The sequence below is a fragment of the Melozone crissalis genome, unplaced genomic scaffold (assembly GCF_028551555.1).
Source record: "Melozone crissalis strain CALT ecotype California unplaced genomic scaffold, PUWL_Pcris_2 ptg000034l_1, whole genome shotgun sequence".
NCBI lineage: Eukaryota > Metazoa > Chordata > Aves > Passeriformes > Passerellidae > Melozone > Melozone crissalis.
In genome coordinates this window covers 7,220,922-7,239,317 of record NW_026535812.1, presented here as the reverse complement: position 1 = coordinate 7,239,317, position 18,396 = coordinate 7,220,922, and the positions used below count along the sequence as shown (strand labels likewise).

Here is an 18,396-nt window from a genome sequence, read left to right as displayed (position 1 = left end):
TTTTCATTTCAGCTGGCCTTCACCAACATCAGTGGAATCACTCCAAGTTCACAGTGCATTAGTGGGAAGGAAAATCAGTGTTTAAAATCTAGTTATACACTAATTTGTGCTTGTTTCCATAAATGGCTTGTGCTTGACAATCCTGTGGGTGTCATTTATGCATTACCAAATTATGCAGTTAATCGGTTAGTGCATTTTTTGTTTCGTATTTTTCTAAACAAAGCATAAAATACAATATTCTGCTGTCTGAAACCACCTAGAAGAAAACTTGATTGTCAGAGCTGTCTCTTCTATGTAGATTTCATATCTTTGGACCAGAATCACAGGTCACAACATCTAAATATACTGGTTTTGAGGGCAAGGCAATTTCCTCTGCCAGAAATGAGGGTTCTGAATGCTTGCATGTGGAGTCTTTGTTAGACTACAGTGTTATTGCATTACACTCTGAAAACCAGCTTCTAGTTACCTGAAGAGTCCTTTGCAAAGAGCTGTAAGTAATTTCTTCAGTTGAGGAAGATTGCTTGAGCCAGTCTGCACCATCTCAAAGTCACTGATGATGTGAACTCGCAGGTAATCCTGGATGAGTTTCAGATGCTCGTCAGAGACACTGTGAAGTAAACAGACAGGTCAAAAGCCAGCTCTTCTCTCTACTCCCAAATATCAAACAGCTTTCTTATTTTTCTCAAATTCCCACTGTTTAGCCACATGGCTAATAAACCAATTTCTCTCAGATATTACTCATCCTTTATATTAGAAAACTATACCTCAGTGGAGAAAGTGTATGTGTGATTTTAATAATTCAGAAATGTATTTTTTCTAAACAACAGCTGGACTGCATTGACAGCAGTCAATGCACTGTTGATCTGATTCAGTCCTTTATTTGATATACTATCTTTATTATAGTATAAATGAGGAGCAATTTTGTTGAATCAGACAGATCCTCAGCTGTTCCAAAGACAGAGGCCCAGCAAGCACAGCCCTGGGCTGAAGGCTGGTTCAGCAGCCCTGTCACTCACCCTTCCTTACCTGCTTGTGTCCTGGTACTGCAGTCGCTGGAGTAGTGTCTCAGAAAGGGACAGTTTATTCACGTCTGCCACCCGTGGGTTTTCGGGGAGAGAAGAGGCCTCCTTTGTCTCACTGCTCGGCAGTGCCATGAGGATGTTGCGTGGGGGCAGGACAGGAGGTGTGGGTACCAGGTCTGGCAAGAAGGAAAGGAAAGGCACAGTCATTCTAAATTGAACCTCTTGTCCCTCACCCCAGGCAGGGCAGAGCTGAGCCCACCCTGCAGGGGCAGTCTTTGCAGAAGCCATCTCTTCTGACAGGTCTGTGGAGGGATGTCAGAGCTGGGAAGCTCAGGGCTCAGCACTGGCCCAGCTGTGTTTCCAGGGATGGCAGGGGTGTGAGAGAAGCGGGATGAAGTGTCAGGCTTGAACCTCAGTGCAGGCAGCACATGCCTCTGCCTCTGTCCTTGCCTGCAGTGAACCCCAGCCAGTTCTGACTCTCCCATCTGCACAGCAGCTGTGAAGGTTAATTTGTTAAGTTGAATATAATGCTTAGAGAACATGGCTCACCCATGTCACTCTCATTTTCATGGGGATCTGCTATTGAGGCAGAATGGATGGAGGGACATGATGGAAGTAGTACCAGAAACTGCTAATGGAAAGAAGTGAATGGCAAAAGTAAGCAGAGATGGAAGAAATAGATCCCATGACCCAGTGCATAGCGGCTGAATATCGTGCCTTGTCTTGTGGACATTGAGTTGGAAGGAAAAAGGATTTTCCTGCTGCTCATTATATCTCCCTCTCCTGGGAGAAGAGTAGGTTCATCTCCACTGATCCCAACCATGGTTACCTTTCTTTCCATACCAATTGCTCCAACAGTTTGTTACACATGTTGTGTTGTAGCTGGTTGAGTTGTGAGGTTTTGTTTGGTTATTTCCTAATGGTGGAATTTGCATTACAAAAAGACCCCCAGGACTGACCCACTGCTTCTGGGCTGCTGCTGTGATTCAGAGCCACCACAGCACTGAGCCATGGGTGGTTAATCTCCTGGGTGCTCATCTTCTACCTCTGCAGTTTCACATATAAGATGAACAGACATCTGTAGGCCTGACATGGCTCCACCATAATGGCACAAAGTGCCTTAACAAAACTAAATTCTGTACATGAGCAGCCCAGACCCAGTGCTAATCTCTTTTCATCTGAAGGCTCTTAGTCTTGGATAGAACTTCATTCCCTGCTGCTTGCCTCTCTCTGTATTATTTTTACTGTAGTTGCCTCCCTGGCCCTGGGAGCTGGAGACTCAGTACAACTGGCCAAAAGCCAGGAATATCTTTCCTGAGCAGCTTTGCAAAATTTTGTTCTGTTTTTTCCAGAAAATTGCCAAACCAAAATCTTCCAGGTCCTGTTAGATACACAGTGGATTCCATCAAAGGGTTACACAGACTCTGGGTTGCACAGGCACATCAGTCTGCCCTAGTTCACAGGGCCTGTCTGCCTGTCCCAGGGATTGTGTCCTTCAGACAAGTTTGATTGCAGTGCTTATCATTTCCAGACAGACATCACACAGGACAGGTAGGATGGCTCTGTGGACATGACCTTCCTGTAGGAGAACTATGACATATCCAAGGGGTGATCCAGGAAAAATCCAAGGAATTATCTGCGACAAGTGAGTGTCAGAAACACACAGTGGTATTTGATATAAAATAGCTGGGATTATGCCAATCACACCTCTTCATCATACACCTGCCTCTGTACATGGAGTTAAACTGTCTGCCACTGCCAGAGCCCTGCCTTCTGCTTTGGGCTGTCAAAAATGTCCCCTAGAGCAGAGCAGCTGAGGGGTTTCAGATGCCCCTCAGCAGCTGCAGGTGCATGGCACAGCAGAGAAATGTGCTTCAAGCCCCAGGGGAGCATCTCTGTTTTGAGAGAGGCCCTAAAGATGCAGGACAAGGAGAGGGTACAGAGGTTTGGGAGATGGCTGGACATAAACAGTTGGAGTCCAGAAAAGGACATCAGATTAACCACCCACACACCAGATGCAGTAGACTTCCACAGAGGGTCTCAGTGTATTCCCTCCGGTGAGCTAAACCAATGCTGCAGGTGCTGTACCACAGGAGACACGAGGGTTCACTGCCACAGGGCCTTGCCAGCTCAGGCCTCTCTATGTATGCTCTATTTTATGGCACAACATGTTCTAATCTCCTGCCTGCACTGCTTATCTCCAGTCAAGAGGTATGAGTCAAGGGTCTGCATCACCAAGCCACATCATGGGTTTCTTACCAGTGTCCTCCTCCAGTTCATCAGCAGCCTCCTCCTCTTCTCGCGGCACTGGATATTTGAGGTGCCATACCAGGCCCATGTTCTCCTTCTTGTAATAATCTATCAGTTCCTCCAGGTTCTGAAAATACTTCACAGGAACACCTTCTGATGCCTGAAACAAAACACAGAGGCAGTCATGGCATGGGATTTCCTACCACACAAACACTGCCCCTTGAAGAAGGAAAAAACAAAGCCATAGAGAGAGGAAAATGCCACTGCTGCTGCCCAGAAGAGAACTTGCCTTGGTCTTGCTGCCCATCTGACCACAGGCTCTATGCAGAACAAACACATACCACATTCCAGCCAGAGTCAGCACAGACACCAACCTCAAAGACTCACTGAAGCCAAATAGAAGAGCTCTCTCACTGGGTTCTGGGTGATTGGGTCCACAGCAAAGGAAGATTTTAAAACCAAATAATTCTCCTGGATTAATCTTTGTATTCTCTCCTTTACTGAGCTCAAAGCCCCTAGACTGTGTTATATTTTCTGGTATCCAGGAAGATTTTTCTGTGAAATTGCAAGGTAAACATGGCTAAATCCAGACATTAGAATCCCTTCCAGGATTCAAAGGCTCAGAACTGGGTTCAAATGAAACAAGGTGCCACCCACACAGAAATGCTGGGATGGAGCTTTAGAGAGTGGCAAGGACTGCAAACACACATGGCATGACACTGTGTGTGCCAGCTGAATTCTGTGACCAAACCAGTCTCAAGCACACCCTGGCCATTAATCTCAGCAAATGGTTATCCATGGAGGCCAGACAGAGGAATAAGGTTTTAGAGGTGTTCAGAGCCAAAGCTTCAGCATAATTATATCCACACTGGCATAATGACTCTGCCAGCAGGAACAGCTGCTATCCCTGCAGCTCTGCCCCCTTCTTCAACCACAGACCCTACCAAAGACAGACACGGTCTCTCATAGCTCAGTACAGACCTTCTGACCAAGGGAAAGGACCCTGCATCACCTTCCAAACTGCCCTGAAGTGCCATCCAATCCCAAGGCTACAGCAACACACAGCCAGGGCTCTGATCCCTCTCCTTGGGGCACCCTCATCCTGGCAGGGTGCTCCTTCTGTACAAAAGGTTTTCCCAAAGAAACCAAAACCCTGTCTAAATCTGCCATAAAAGATCAAGAAGTGGGGGCAGAATGGTAGAAAGCAGTTTTTTTTCCATCCCCACAGGGCTGTTGTTCTTGACTTAAAAGATCAACACTGGGAACTGCTCATAACTGGGCAATCTGAAGGAAGACCTGATCACCCCAATGGCAGGCTTGGCTGGCACTGTTTTGCATGCATAAAACTAGATTTTGCATAGGAAACATGGTTAATTAGTAAGGAATTAAAGCTGTGACTCCAATTTGACATAACGTGTTACACAGACATTCTGCCTCTGACTAACAGGCAGGGTACTCAAATTTATTTTGGGATTGCAATGATTGCTGGTAAAAAGCAACACATACAAAGTTTCAATACATGTTTGAACAAGCTTATTTACTTGCCATTCGTCTTTGCTCAGCTTCTTATTCTCTGTGAACTTTTTTGTTTGAAAGGCAAATGTAGAAAATCCAAGAAATTAAACAGGCAAGATGTGAGCAAAAACCACAGCAGAACACAGGAAAATGTCTTCAGTGAGTTCTAGCACCAACAAGATTTCTTTTTAACTTTTCCTAAAGAATAAAATCTCAGGCCAGAAATTGGGACAGTGCTTTCAATAGTGAACTGCATTTGAAGTCATCAGTGCCCTCAGGCCTGCCATTAAAAATACCTTTCATTTTTAGCTACACCTGAATGTCTTTAGAGGCTCAGCAAGGCACATTTTCACAACAGACATGGGTGATGTTTTTGAGAGCTCTGCCTGTAAATCTCCTTTTCTGTCTTTCATATAACTGCTTCTGCATTTAACAAGATTTATTATTCTTATGCACTGGAAAATATCATGTTCAGCATGAAGGCAATGCTTGGGCAAACACTGGTTTATATTTTTGTGAGGCCAGAGATGTTGAAACAAATCATTGGTTAAAACATCTCACGATCCTACCCAGCCAATCTTGCCAAATCTCGCTCTTCTAGAGCAGCACAGACTCTGCACATTCAGAAAGACTTCTCATTTACACCAATTAATGCAAATAGTGTCTGGTGCTCCCAGACTCTTCTGCTTCTTGGTGCCAAGTGGGAAGGTTGGGAATCAGGGAAAACCATCAAGAAAAACAGCTCTAATCCATTGTATGAAAGGATCCTGAAGTCACAGTACTGCACTGGAACTGACCTGGAATAGTTCAACCAGACTTCCATGCTTCTCTGTTCTTCTTCCAAGCAGTACCTTCTTCTCTGAAATCCTCATTTTTGTGATTATTCATTGTCCAGCACCCCCCAGCAGCCCAGAGGGCACTGTTAGCAGCTTTGGTGGCAGGCTGGCAGTACACTCAGCCACTGGCAGCTGATGACCAGCCCATGGCACTGTTACCCACACTTCACCCTCTGGATTACCCTGCCTGGGTTGCCTTCTGCCCACCTGCAGCCCCCACAGATGGGCTTGAGCTCATCAGGAACAAGGCTTGGGGTGCCTTGCTTTGCCCTAAGCTACTCCAAAGGGCACCTGGGAAAAGGCTTCAGCCCCATCAGAGCACACACAGAGACCTTAAAGCACAACAAAGAAAAACAGAGTCAGGGTTTGCCATGTGCATCCCTGTAGGAGAAAAGCTTTGCTGTCAGTGCTCTCTCACCTCTGGAATCACTGTAGCCTACTCCACTCCTCCTCTTTCCAAACTCCTCCTTCACTTTCCTTTGCTACTTCCCCACCTTCCTGCTTCCCCTGATCTCCCCTCACTGTGCCTGAAGGCCCATGTCCTGTTACTGCACAGCATCCCTGCCACCCTCAGTGCCCAAACAGTGTCTTCTCAGCCTTGTTCTGCCCCTCAGGCTCCTGCTCTCCCAGGGTGCCTGCAGGAAGATAGACAGCCATGAACAGCGCTTTTAAGGCCTAACAGAGTCTTGATAGAAGTGGTAGAAAAGGCTGAATTAGCACTTTTTGCTGCCAAGGACAGTTCAGTCTCTGAAACTGTCCTGGTCTCTGTAGTAAGCAGAAGAAGGAGCATTTTGCAACAGGCCTCCTTCCTCTAACTCACTGCACAGCCCAAAGCCTGTGTTCCAGCTCAAATTCCCCAGCGTGGTCAGCCCTAGCTCTCGTGCAGCCTGGCTGGATGCACACATGAGCAGAGAGGCCCTGCTGTCACACACCCCTTCTACTCTGGTAACTTGGCCCACTGCACCCAGCCACCTTTCTTGATGAAGCCCCCCTTCCCCACCCTCAAGGATAACTGGAATTTGTGGCCATGTCAAGAATCTGGGCTTTGCATGCATCTGAATCCAGATGCTCATTCCCAGAGAGAAGCAGCCTCCATTCCAGCAGTGCCAGCTCCTCTGACAGCCCACCTTCTCCAAATCCAGTCAGGAGGAAAAGGACCAACTCCCCATAGCACACAGTAAAATAAAGGACACCATTTCATATTTTAAGACAGAATTCAGAACTGAACATGCGGCCCGAGCAGCTGCACAGAGATAGGTGAAAGCTGAAATATGAAAATGGGGAACCGGCAGGGTCAGGAGCTCCAACCAGCCTTGGCCAAGTACAGAGGGAAGGATGGGCAGCCTCAAACCTGCTCAGCACACATTCATGGTGGGGGTGCTCAAGGGTCCTTCCCCACACCACAAAAGGCAGTGGCACCACCTTGCTACACATCAGCTCAGCTATCATGAAAGTCTGAAAGGAAAATAATTTGATTATTCTCATTCATTTACTTTTGTATTATAATTGTTATTATTTGCAAGGACCTCAACAGAGGAAGTGTACAGGAAGGGCTGCACCCCTTCAACACACAGCTGTGCCCAGCTGCCCTCTCTGCCTTTTGCCTGCCCTATGAAACAAGCTCCTCCCAGTTCAAACACCCCCCAAACATCCCCACTCCCCACAAGAGAGCAGGGCACCCTGCTTTGTGCTGCCTCCCTCTGCACAGAGGCACAGCAAACACTGTACATTGTTTGAAATGGGACATAAAACAGTAAAAGCAAGATTTTGTTGCATTGGCTTCTCCCCTTGGGGAGGGGATGAGAACAAAGCCCATATGACAAACAACAGTTGGCTCTGATGTTGTTTGGCACACAAGTGCAAGGTACTCAGACACTGCCTGTGCTGCCTGAGCCCCTCCAAATCCAACAGCTCATTATTTTGCTCCCAGTCACAGAGCAAGAGGACTATGACTGAGGCTGTGCTGTAACTCCAGCCAGAGCTGCCTGGGACTGCAGGGATGATGCCTGAGCAGCATCAGTTGAACCAGTTGAAAGTCTGGCTCAGTAATGTTGCTGTGAGTGCACAGGTTGCTGGATGACCCCCCTGAGGGCTGATCTCTGCCAGCAAGCGAGGAAAGCAGCCCAAATCTGGGACATCTGTTAGGACATAAGCTTTCTTCCCACTTGAACTTGTGGCAAAGGTTTATAGGTGGGGAAGAAAAAGTGGTGGTGGATAATGAAGAACAGGTATTGAGTCAGGTTGTAGATGGTTGTGGAGCACATTACCAAAAACTGGATTGATGGTAAACTATTAATAAACATCCTCTAAACAACTGCACTGGATGACAGGAGTGAGGCAAAATGCAGCCTAAACTTTACACAAGCTTGTTCTGGATTTTGAGACAGGAAGCAGAGACAGAACAGGGCACTGTGAACAAACCAAAGCAGGATGGGGCAGCACAGAGCAAGCTGGAGCCACCCCAGCAGAGCCAACAATGAAATCCACTTCCCGCCCCCCTGCCTGCATTTATTAAGTAACTGTTTCCTCAGGGTTATCACAGGATAGATCTTGTTTTAATTGCACAGTGAATTGTTTCAAGTCATTATAAACGGAGATGGCAAGTGTCATCTCCATGGCAACACACCACATCCCCAGAAACGTGCTCAGAGGGCTCATGGGACACCAGCGAGGTGTGGAAGGCAGGCTCTCCTTCCGTGGCGATTCTTCCATCATCCCCGCTGATACCTCACCTTTGTGCTGATGGCAGCCACAACATATGGAAAGAAAACACCTAGTGAATGTATGCAATTTAGGGAACAGCCCACAAAACAGCAGAGCTGTACACAGGAATCTGGAGAACAGTGAATCAGAGACTGAGCAGCAATTTTATAGTGGGAAGCTACATCCAAAGCAGAAGTCTCTCCAAGATCTATTAATGAGAGTGTCGTACAACATGCAAGAAGAAATTCTTCTGCTGTGCTTAGTACCATAAAGCTTTAGCTGGATTGCTGTGGCCAGCTTGGGGCACCAATTCATATGGAACTTATAAGTACCATAGAAAGTTCCAAGGAAAATTTCCAAGAAAGACTGAAGAGTTGGAAAATGGGTTTCACACAGAAAGCTCAGAAGAGAGGGACTTGTATGGCCTGGCAAAGGGACAGCCTAGAGATGTCACAGCAGCAGTCTTACAAGCTTTAAGTTCTCTTCTAAAGAAGATGGCAACCAGAGGTGCTGCAAGGCCCCAAGGGACAGAAGTGCCATGCACCCAGGCACTCCTCACAGCCAGCAAGTGTCTGATCCTGCCTCAGCCCAAAACCAGGGCAACACTGGGCTCATACACCTGCAAGGCCTCCTGCCTCTCCAAACTCTGTGACTAGAGGAAGCCCTCTGCAAATCTCCCAGCTTCCTTTATCCAGATCCAGAACCCTTGAAGAGCATGGGTAAGGCTGAACATGACCATACTTCTCACCAGCATCCCTGCCATTTCCCCTGCATCCCAAACCACAACTTTCAGACCTTCCACTTCTGACTCCAGCCCTTTCAGCTGTGAACCTTCTTTCCCATGGGATGTCTTGGTGTCTCCTGTCCCCCAGAACTTGCCCCCAATTCTGCATGTCTTTGCACTTTTCAATTTCCTCCAGTCCTCTGTATGCTCACAGTACAATGGCTGAGCACAACTAGCTACAATTTGCTCTTGCTTTCATGCTGAACTGGCTTCTAGGCTGTTCATTTCATAAGGACAGGTACAACTAATGCCTTTAATCACTAACCTTTGGTTAAATCTTGTGACCCCCTTTCCAAATTCAACCATCTGAACTTTTCAAAAGGTTTTTGTATGGCTGTTGACCAGATAATCTGGTATTCCTTTGTAGCTGGTGCATTCACCTAATGCCATCTGGCCAGGAGAACTCCTTGCCAAAGACACTCCAAACACAGGTTTAGTGAAGAGCAGCTGTGAACATGACTTGAAGAGAAGTTGCAAGTGGATTATAAATACATGAAGTAAAAAGATGTAAAGCCTATGCTAAACTAGGAGAGGAACTGGTTAACTTGGGGTTCATTACAACAATTGTATAAATAGATGGCACAGGAAGTCTGGGGCCCTCAGAAGGAAGAGGAAGTGTTTTCCTTTCCTGCGCCAAGGCACAAGGAGGAACTAGGAAACTGATCATCTGGTTATATTGCTTGAGGCCAAATTTTTCTAACTAGAGTTCCTTAAATCAGGTATTTATTTAAACACATATATTGGCATTTCAGTAACAGACAAGTAAGTTTTCAAAGTTACAAAATTCTTGCAAATACCCACCAGCTTAAATGGAAGCAGTAAATCAGGTCAATTCTACTGTGGTAAGAAGGGTTGGAGGAACTCTTCTCTTCTTTTAGATTTGAAAAAAAATATTTTGTTTTGAGGTTTGGAAAAAAAGTTGTCTTCAAAACTGTCTGTTAGCTAGGAAGTCTGGGTGGCATTTTTAAGTTGGTATTTGGCTGTCATGTAGACAATCTTTTTGCATTTCACTAAAGAAGTGAACCTAAGAGCTAAGGAATTCATGGTAAATTGTTTTTAAAGTGTTTTTTAGCAAGTTGGGCAGTGTTTCACTTTCATTTTGTTAGCAAACCTGCCTTATTTTTAAATCAAATCTCGTGCTAAGAAGATTCAGGAACATTTCACAAAAATGGGATTGTAGACAGGAATCACAGCTGGGAGAAACAGCTACTTTCCAAAATATAAGCCACTCAGAAATATACTCTAATTTGAATGCAACACCTGGGGCTTGGAAGAAATGGAGCTACCTAGGAGCACAGAGGGAGAGAAGCAAGTGTGTGCCTGAGGAAAAGAGGGCTCCTGTGACCTGGAGGGTCGATAAAGAAATGAACTTTTATAAGAGGTAAAAACTTGTGGGTTGGCAAGGGAGTTCTGCTGCTGGATAAAGCTCAGCAAGAGGGCCTCTGCCAGGGAACCAAGCATGAGAGAAGAGGTAAGGGGAGGAATCTAGGGAACATGGGCAGAGGATGCTGGTGGGTGGCCAGAGCAGCACTTCCACACTTGGAAAAAGATCATACAAATTTAGTAGAGAATAGCATAGTGTAAGTGCAGTTATAAGTCATACACCTTGAATAAGGTTGGAGGGAATGGAAGGCAAACAGTTGTTGTCTCCTCCAAGGTGAGAAATGATGGAGGCTTTTTGTTTCATTCCACATTTGGTTTGGTCCTGATATTCAAGTTTGTTAATACATGTCACTTCTGCCACAGTGACCTTTTAAGACTTTGGGTGAAATGGAATTCATAGAGTTCTGGGAAAGAGGGATTCAGAATTTGTGAAAGAGATAATTCATTGAAGGAAACAAGGAATTACAATTTAACAACAACTAAGTATATATTTATTTCTAGTTTGTGATCCTGGCTGAAAATCAGACATAAAAAAAAATCTGAGTTAAAAAATGAAAAAAATAAATTACTGTATTTTCCATCCTATAAAATTAATAAAAATCCTATACAAAATCCTCTGTTCCTCCAGTGCAACTGAAGGATGCCAGTACATACTACCACAAGCTCCAGTTCTTTAAGCATGATACTGACTTAAAATACTCTCTGTATTAATTACTCACTCTGCATCACAATTCCATTCTTATAAAAAATTAGAAAAAATGGGAATGCTAAAGGTTTCCAATTTTGGGAAAGGCCATCTCACTTTTTTCCTATGTGCAGTGTCATGGAAAGGACTTGAGAAGCACAATGCATTCTTTGTTTCAAATGCTTAACATGCTCTGTGTGTGTGGAATGTGAGCCCAGTGCATTTAATCCTAAAAAAGATCCTGACTCTCATATCTGCCACTGTTGATCTCTTCTGGCTGCGCAAGAGTTCTCCTCTCTGTGATCCCATCCAGGCTTCGTTCTGGCAGCCTGAAGACTAGTCATGTTCACAGGTAGGCAGAGCTCCCAAGGCAGAATTGGGACATTTGTAAATTAGGAGAGTCTGATGGAGGAAAGGAATATTGAAAGGAGTTCTCAGTAGAGTATAATTGGCTGCCAGATTTTTATCTCAAGTTCCTTGCTAAAATTCTACATCCTAAAGAAAAACGTATTAGAGGTTTAGAATCTGGAAGGTAAAGGATTTCTGGAAGTCTTTTGAATTGGAATTCTCCACACATGATAAAGACATAAATCATAAAACCAATGTACTCAGATCCTACTTAAAGACCCCATTCCACTCTGCTCCACCACTCCATGGTTCATATAAAAATAAGCTAATTGCCAAATAGCCAACTAATATAGTTAGATAGAAGCCAGGAAGAACACCAAACAATTCTAGAAAGCACCAAGACCATGTACTTGAGATAGTTCTTCACATTCTTCACACTAAATAAACTATTCAAACTGGTCTTCAAAAAGATTTTGCCAATACAGCATGCAATGATTCAGCTTGTAGCACCAAGAGAACCCTGCTGAGCAAACAACCCTTTCAGCATTTCTCTGTGTTAAAATAATTAAGATTTACATCAACAAAAAGCAAACAACAGTGCAGTTCCATGATGGAACTTGAAGGACTGGTATTAAAATTAGCTAAAGGGTGCAAGTCAGATGAGTTGATGATGAATGAGCAAGGACTGCAGATCCATGAGGATCTGATACATTTTTTTTAGCACTTCTGTAGTGTGTAGGTGGAATTTAAGTAAAAGTTTTGGAGTATGCTACTTCTAAGAACTTTTGTGATTTTATCACAAGCCTTGTGCTTTTTGGTTTTCCACCAAAAAGCTTCAACACTTGAAGTCAAATGAAAATTTCCATTTTAATTTCTTCATAAAGTATCTAGCTTTAGTGCTTACCAAGATAAGCTGGAAAACTAAGAGCTATCAGGGCACCCAAGGCAACAAATGTAGCACAGTCATTGTTTCTGAAGGCACTTAGTGGAGGTCATCGTTGTGGTTCTGTCAGTGCTGTCAGCTGACATTAAGCAATGCACAGTAAGGGTAGAAGCCTTAGTTACAATTTCCTGTCTTCAGCCTGCAGAATTTCTCAGGTTTTAGCTACAGCAACTGATTACCATGTTTGAGACACTAAGGATGACCACTTGTCCTTTCTTTCAAGGGGCTGTCCCTTATTTCATTCAGTTACTGCAAACTCTTAATCAGTTAAAAGCCTTGAGCCACAGCTGCTGACTGAACAGATACAGAACCCAGCCTGAAGGAGCACCATCATTTAGCAAAGCTAACCACAAAACTAGAACCAGAAAGAAAACACCCTTCAAACCCTTTCCTTTTATGTTCTCCCCTAAACCGCACTTCTGGAATAAAAATAGTGGATGTTGCACATTTTCTGTTACACTTTGGCCCCTGAAATTGGACTCAGGATTTCTGGGTTTGCATGCACATATACAATGACAAGGCTACCCAGGGCCTCTGTGAGCAACTAGTGCCTGCCTGTGGCTCCTGCTGTGTCTGATCATGAGGAACACTTTGTACTAAAGCTGTTAAACAGCACAGGTCACTACAGCCCCATCAAGTTTTGGAGAAAAAGGCTTCATGCAGAGTTTCTTGGAAATTTTAACTCAGACTTACCAGTCTGCTAACAGAGAGCAATCCCAGCCCACAGGGAGCTTCACCATCCTTTGTCCATGGGGTTTGCTAAACCCAGCTGTGCTCTATGTTGACTTTTAAAATACTGCAGAGGGACAACTTCAGAACCCTGGGATGGAACAGACCTCAACCAGTTTAGACTTTCAGAGGAGAACCAAGACTGAAAACTCTGACAGAAGTACAAACTGAAGATATAAGAAGTCAGACAGCTGGGCAAAGGTCTGGGAACAACCAAAAGCTGCATTGTGACTTCATTCTTTCAGAGGGACTAAAACAACTGAGTCTGAGCTATCTTTGCTAAAGTCTGTTTCGTTTCCCTAAACTATTTTGTCATTTGAAATCAAGTCTTGCATGCATTTATGCAGCAATCTGAAAACTCAAGGATGCTAAATTTAATTTAAAAGCTGTAACAACTTCAATCACCAAAAGGTAAATTTGAAGAGTATTGGTGAATCAGACCCTGTTTACCTAAAACAAGTGCAACCAGGACAATACTTACAGCTGATATTCAAAGGCGATTGTATCTTTATATTTGACATTTATGTCAGCAGTATGCTGCAGCCCGTGTAGGTTGTACTGCTCCCATTCCCCACGGGTGCAGTGCAGACTGACTGGATGAGATCTAACTGGTGCCTGTGTGGCCCTTGTGATGTGCTGGATGAGTTCCATGTCTGCATGGAGAGGGATGCAGCCTGCAATGATCCATCCCATCAGCAAATCAAGGTAGATCTCTAAAGAAGAAAGGGCATCTCCTTGTCAGTATGGAGTGTGGAAACAATTTTTTAGTGACAGCGATACTTGTAATAAGAATAATTGTAAACAAACCTAATATCAGTGTTTTCCAAGACTCATTCCTATTTTAAATGATCAGGACAAAAAGCCTCATACAGCACCAGCAATATAATAATAATAATTTCTCTTTCTTTGAGAAAACAACTCAAGACTTGCCTGTAAATGATTACTTTCCTCTGTGGCTCATCATCCCTCAAAGCACAGAAGCAATAGAACACACCACTTCATTACCACACAGCTGAGAGGGAAATAATCTGTTGTCTTCCTGAATACCTGAAATTGAGTTATGAAGCTTCATCTGAAGTCATTGGAAATATAAAATATTTCTAGATGCTTCCCAACTAGAGCAGCCTATCCTTTGAGGACTGCACCTCATGGACAAGTGATCCACACCAGAAGAGTTTAGGAAAGAATGTTTGTCTGTGGGAGGGACTCACATGTCAACAGTTTTGGCAGGACTACTGCTTGTGAGATTGGAGCCACGCTGGAGAAGTTCATGGAGAATTGTCTCCCGTGGGAGGGACCCAAGGGCATAACAGAGAAAAAACTCCTCTCCCTGAGCAAACAGAAAAAGTTCTTGGGTGACAAACTGACCAAAACCCCCATGCCCTGTCTCCCTGTGCTGTTGGTGGGAAAAGGGAGGGGCTGAGGGGGAGAAAAAAGTGGTTTTTTAACACTTTTAACACTAATAAAAGGCTTATTTTACTTCTCATTATCCTCCTCTGACTCTGTTAATAATAAATTTATCTTGCACCTTTAAATTTGAACCTGTTTGGCCTTTAGAGTGTTTTCTCCCAGTCTTTATCTCAACTCAAGGGCCCTTTGTTAATTTTTTTTTTCCCTCTACTCTGTCCAACTGTAGCAGGAGAGGGTGAGTGAACAGCTTTCGTGGGTGTCTGGCATTTGGCCAGTGTCAAAAACCAAATTTATAAAGGATTAGACAATCAAATGGATTGAACAATATGTGACTGTGACAACAGACAGACAACATTAAAGCTAATATCCATCAAATTACTGCAAAATGAGTGTGTTTTCTTGTTCATAATGTTGGTTGCATAAGTTTTCAGTTGTTTTTTCTCATCTGCCATAAGAGTTCCAAAATTTCAGGAAAATTTTCCTTTTGCTAGTCTGGGAGACATTGAGGTGGGTGTATCCCAAGGGCTCATCTCAGGGTTATATATGTTTATAACTCGATCATTTGCACACCTGAGCTCTTGTAAGAGACTGGAGGGAAGATCTAGCAGGTAGGAAAGAGCTGCTGGGTGTGTGATTTTGGGTGGTCAAACCCTTTTCAAAGGATAACAGGTGAAACAATCACTCTTCTAAAACAGTAATTGTTAAACTGCTTACTGTATAGCAGCCCTAATCCTTATCTCCTGAGTCTGGAAAGATTTTGCAGCTCCTGGAAGCTGCTTTGTACCTTCAGCAAGGATTGACTATTTGCAATTTTCATGTTTAAATGTGATGAAGGCTTTACAACGTAACACAATTATTAGAGGGCAAACAGCAAAAGAAATTGATGACATTCATTTGCATTTCACTCATTAGAGGGAGATTTTGTCTGACAGCACATCCAGATAAAAGGAAAAGGGATTTCACTTCATGGTATGCATTAGCTTCCAAATACTTGGTTACATTTTCAGAATGTTGAAAAACAAAATAATATCACTTTAAGTTGATTTAAACCATATTCTCTGAATTATTTTTTTTAATATTTCAGGAAACTGGAAACATTCTGGAAGGGTTCAAACTAGACAAAAGCTGGATATGGTTTGTTTGTATGAAGAATTCTGTATACCGAGAGATTCAGTAGCAGGAATGTGCATGTTTCAGGAAATACCTAGCTCTCTTATTAAATGCTGCTTCTTTCAGCTTTCCAAAACCTGTGTAGTGCATTACGTTCATTTCTACCTCAGATGCAAGAATAGAAAAAACATTTTCCTTGTATAAATAGATTTAGATAGTTTGCAGGAACATGAAATACATGGATTTTGCTAAGCCCTGATTGTAAAATATTTTCAGTCCTACATGTAAAGTGTTTTGCAAACTGATTAAAATCAACATTAGATTATGCTGAAAAAGATTCAAATTTTAACATCTACCTTTTTTTGCAACAAAATGAAACTTAATTATATTAAATTATGGTTTTGGACATACTAGAAATGTGCTGCCCTAACCATGCTTCAGTACATTGCTTATGAGTATTGTCTGGTTGTTCACTTGTCCCTTCTCTCTATCCAAGAAAAGTGATCACTCTGATTAATCTCTCAGACCTGCAGTTCCAACAGTCCCACAAGCACAGTGAGTTTTCCAAGGTAACAGATAACTGAGGTGAATTCTGCTCCATTCTCATTATCTTTTCTTAAGACAGCCTCTGTGCAACCTGCAAGTGGCATTTTAGGCAGAGCTGTGCCTGCCCTGTCTTCACTGCAGCCCATGAGGTTGCACAGGTACAAACACCTCTCAGAATTGTGACAGCAGCTGTAAGAGGTGGATGGCTGAGCCTCACCTGAAGCATTTTACTTTGCTTTATCACCCATCTCCAGAGCAATTTCCCAGTAGAAAGGTTTTGATCAGATACAGATAGATTATCAAAGTCCAGAGCAAATCACAAAATCCTATTACAGAAAATCTTTTGCTGGCCACAGGAGCCAGAGCAGCACAGCTCACTGAGATTACAGTGCAGCAACAAAGAGAACAACAAAAACTTTGCATCTCTGTGCATAGGGCAGACAATGAACTTGGTACTGCTCATGGCACAGGCAGACAGTGTCTCTGACGTTGGTGACAGCAGCAGTGACATCAGGAATGCAGGAACTGAACTAAACTCACAGCTCTTATCAGATGCTGCTAGCAGGACAGCAGCCAGCTCCAGAGCGGGTTTGCACACCGGATGGGGCCTCTGCCCCAGCCCCACCCTGCAGGACTCACAAACAGAGGCAGAACTGATCCTGCTCAAGAGCAGGCACAGCCCTGCTGACAGTGATGGGACAGGCACCCCTCTCATCCTGCTTCTTGCCCATCCCAAGAGGGAGAATCTCATTTGTTCTGGCATATTTAGTCAACCCATATACAGTGTACAAATCAAGATAACTCCCAAAATATGTGTTTCTAGAAGTGCATTGGGGAGGGAGGGTTTCCCCAAGCACCTGGGAGTTGCAGAGCACACTGGTGATCTGCTCTTAGTGTCACTTGGCACCGCGAGTCACAGCTGCTGGCCTGCTTTCTAACTGCTCACATAGCACTATTTGTTTCCTGTTACACAAAGCCCCATGTCAGACTAGAAGAAAATTACCAGAAAAAGAAAAAAAAAATAGCCATATGATCACTCACTGTAAAACAGTGCTGCCAGGGTATCTATAATTTTCACTGAAGTTAGGAAACCACAAGTGAAAAGGGTCAGGCCCTCCCATTACAACAGGTAACAAGTATAAGTGTAAGTAATCTTTTTAAATAGTGAATTTCAGCACAAATGCAAGAAGCACTCATGCACACAGGAATGATGATCTGGTGCTATGACTGCAAAATGAATATTTCCCATGTTTCCCCACAAAGCAGGAAGATGCATACACACTGCTGCCTTCTGTCAAAGAGCTGGGCAGTTAGGACAGCCCAGAGAGAGGAAGAGGAAAGAAAAACAGGCTGTAACTTTAAAAATATTAAAGCAATGAAAAGGAATTAAAAAGTGAAGGGCCTTGGAGCATGTGCTATGCAAGGCATAGTCTTTGTTCAACACCCTTTCCTCCTATTAATGTAAAAAAAGATGATGCATCAGGTTAGGATTTTTCCTTTTTTTTCCCTCTTTCATGGAATTTTCTCCCATTTGTTGCCTAAGAGATAATAAAGATGATACTTAAGAGAGACAAAGACGTAACCATGGAGGAAGGGGAAGGGTGCAGTTCGCTGCAGTATGTTAGCTCAGGGGCTTTCTCTTTGGAAGCACAGAAATGCCACCAGATTTAGGCTGGGGGATGAGGGGCTGATCTCAGCATCTCGCTCGCTGTTGAGATTGGAGGGGAGATGCTGCTGCTGCTGCAGGGAGAATTCACTGCCACCACAGAGTTCTGTCCTTCACTGGCTCTCCTTACTGTGGGTGAGCCTCCGCTCGTCAGAGCGGCCGTGGGACTGGGACCTCTGGGGTTTTTGTTACATTTCAGCCCAAAACCCAGCACCCACTGGGACCCCCCACTCCTTCTGCCACCACTTGGGTCTTAGTGCTACACTTCAGTTCGTTGCTTTCAAATGAAGGCAGGTGTCAAATTCAAAATTGCTTATCTGGACTTTTTCAAAAGGGTGATCCAATTTTTCCATCTGAAACAACATTTTTCTTCAACATCCTGGCAACCATGATCATGATATGGCAGGCAAGAGAAATTCCTTACCGTGCTAACTGTTGCAGATGTAGAATCCTAATGGCAGATCAC

The 18,396-nt window shown here is 43.9% G+C and overlaps 1 protein-coding gene across 4 annotated transcripts in view; it reads right to left on the bottom strand.

Moving 5' to 3' along the window:
- Positions 1 to 18,396, bottom strand: part of INPP5D (inositol polyphosphate-5-phosphatase D) — a 56,181-nt gene that overhangs the window by 22,009 nt on the left and 15,776 nt on the right. For all 4 annotated transcript variants that reach the window (XR_008483314.1, XM_054282329.1, XM_054282330.1 and 1 more), the window contains 3 exons: positions 3,282 to 3,432; positions 1,027 to 1,198; positions 467 to 607 (listed from right to left, as the gene is read on the bottom strand). Coding sequence is in view for 3 of the 4 variants with exons in the window: in XM_054282329.1 (XP_054138304.1) it covers positions 467 to 607; positions 1,027 to 1,198; positions 3,282 to 3,432 (464 nt within the window). In the remaining variant the exon portion in view is untranslated. The remainder of the gene's footprint in view (positions 1 to 466; positions 608 to 1,026; positions 1,199 to 3,281; positions 3,433 to 18,396) is intronic.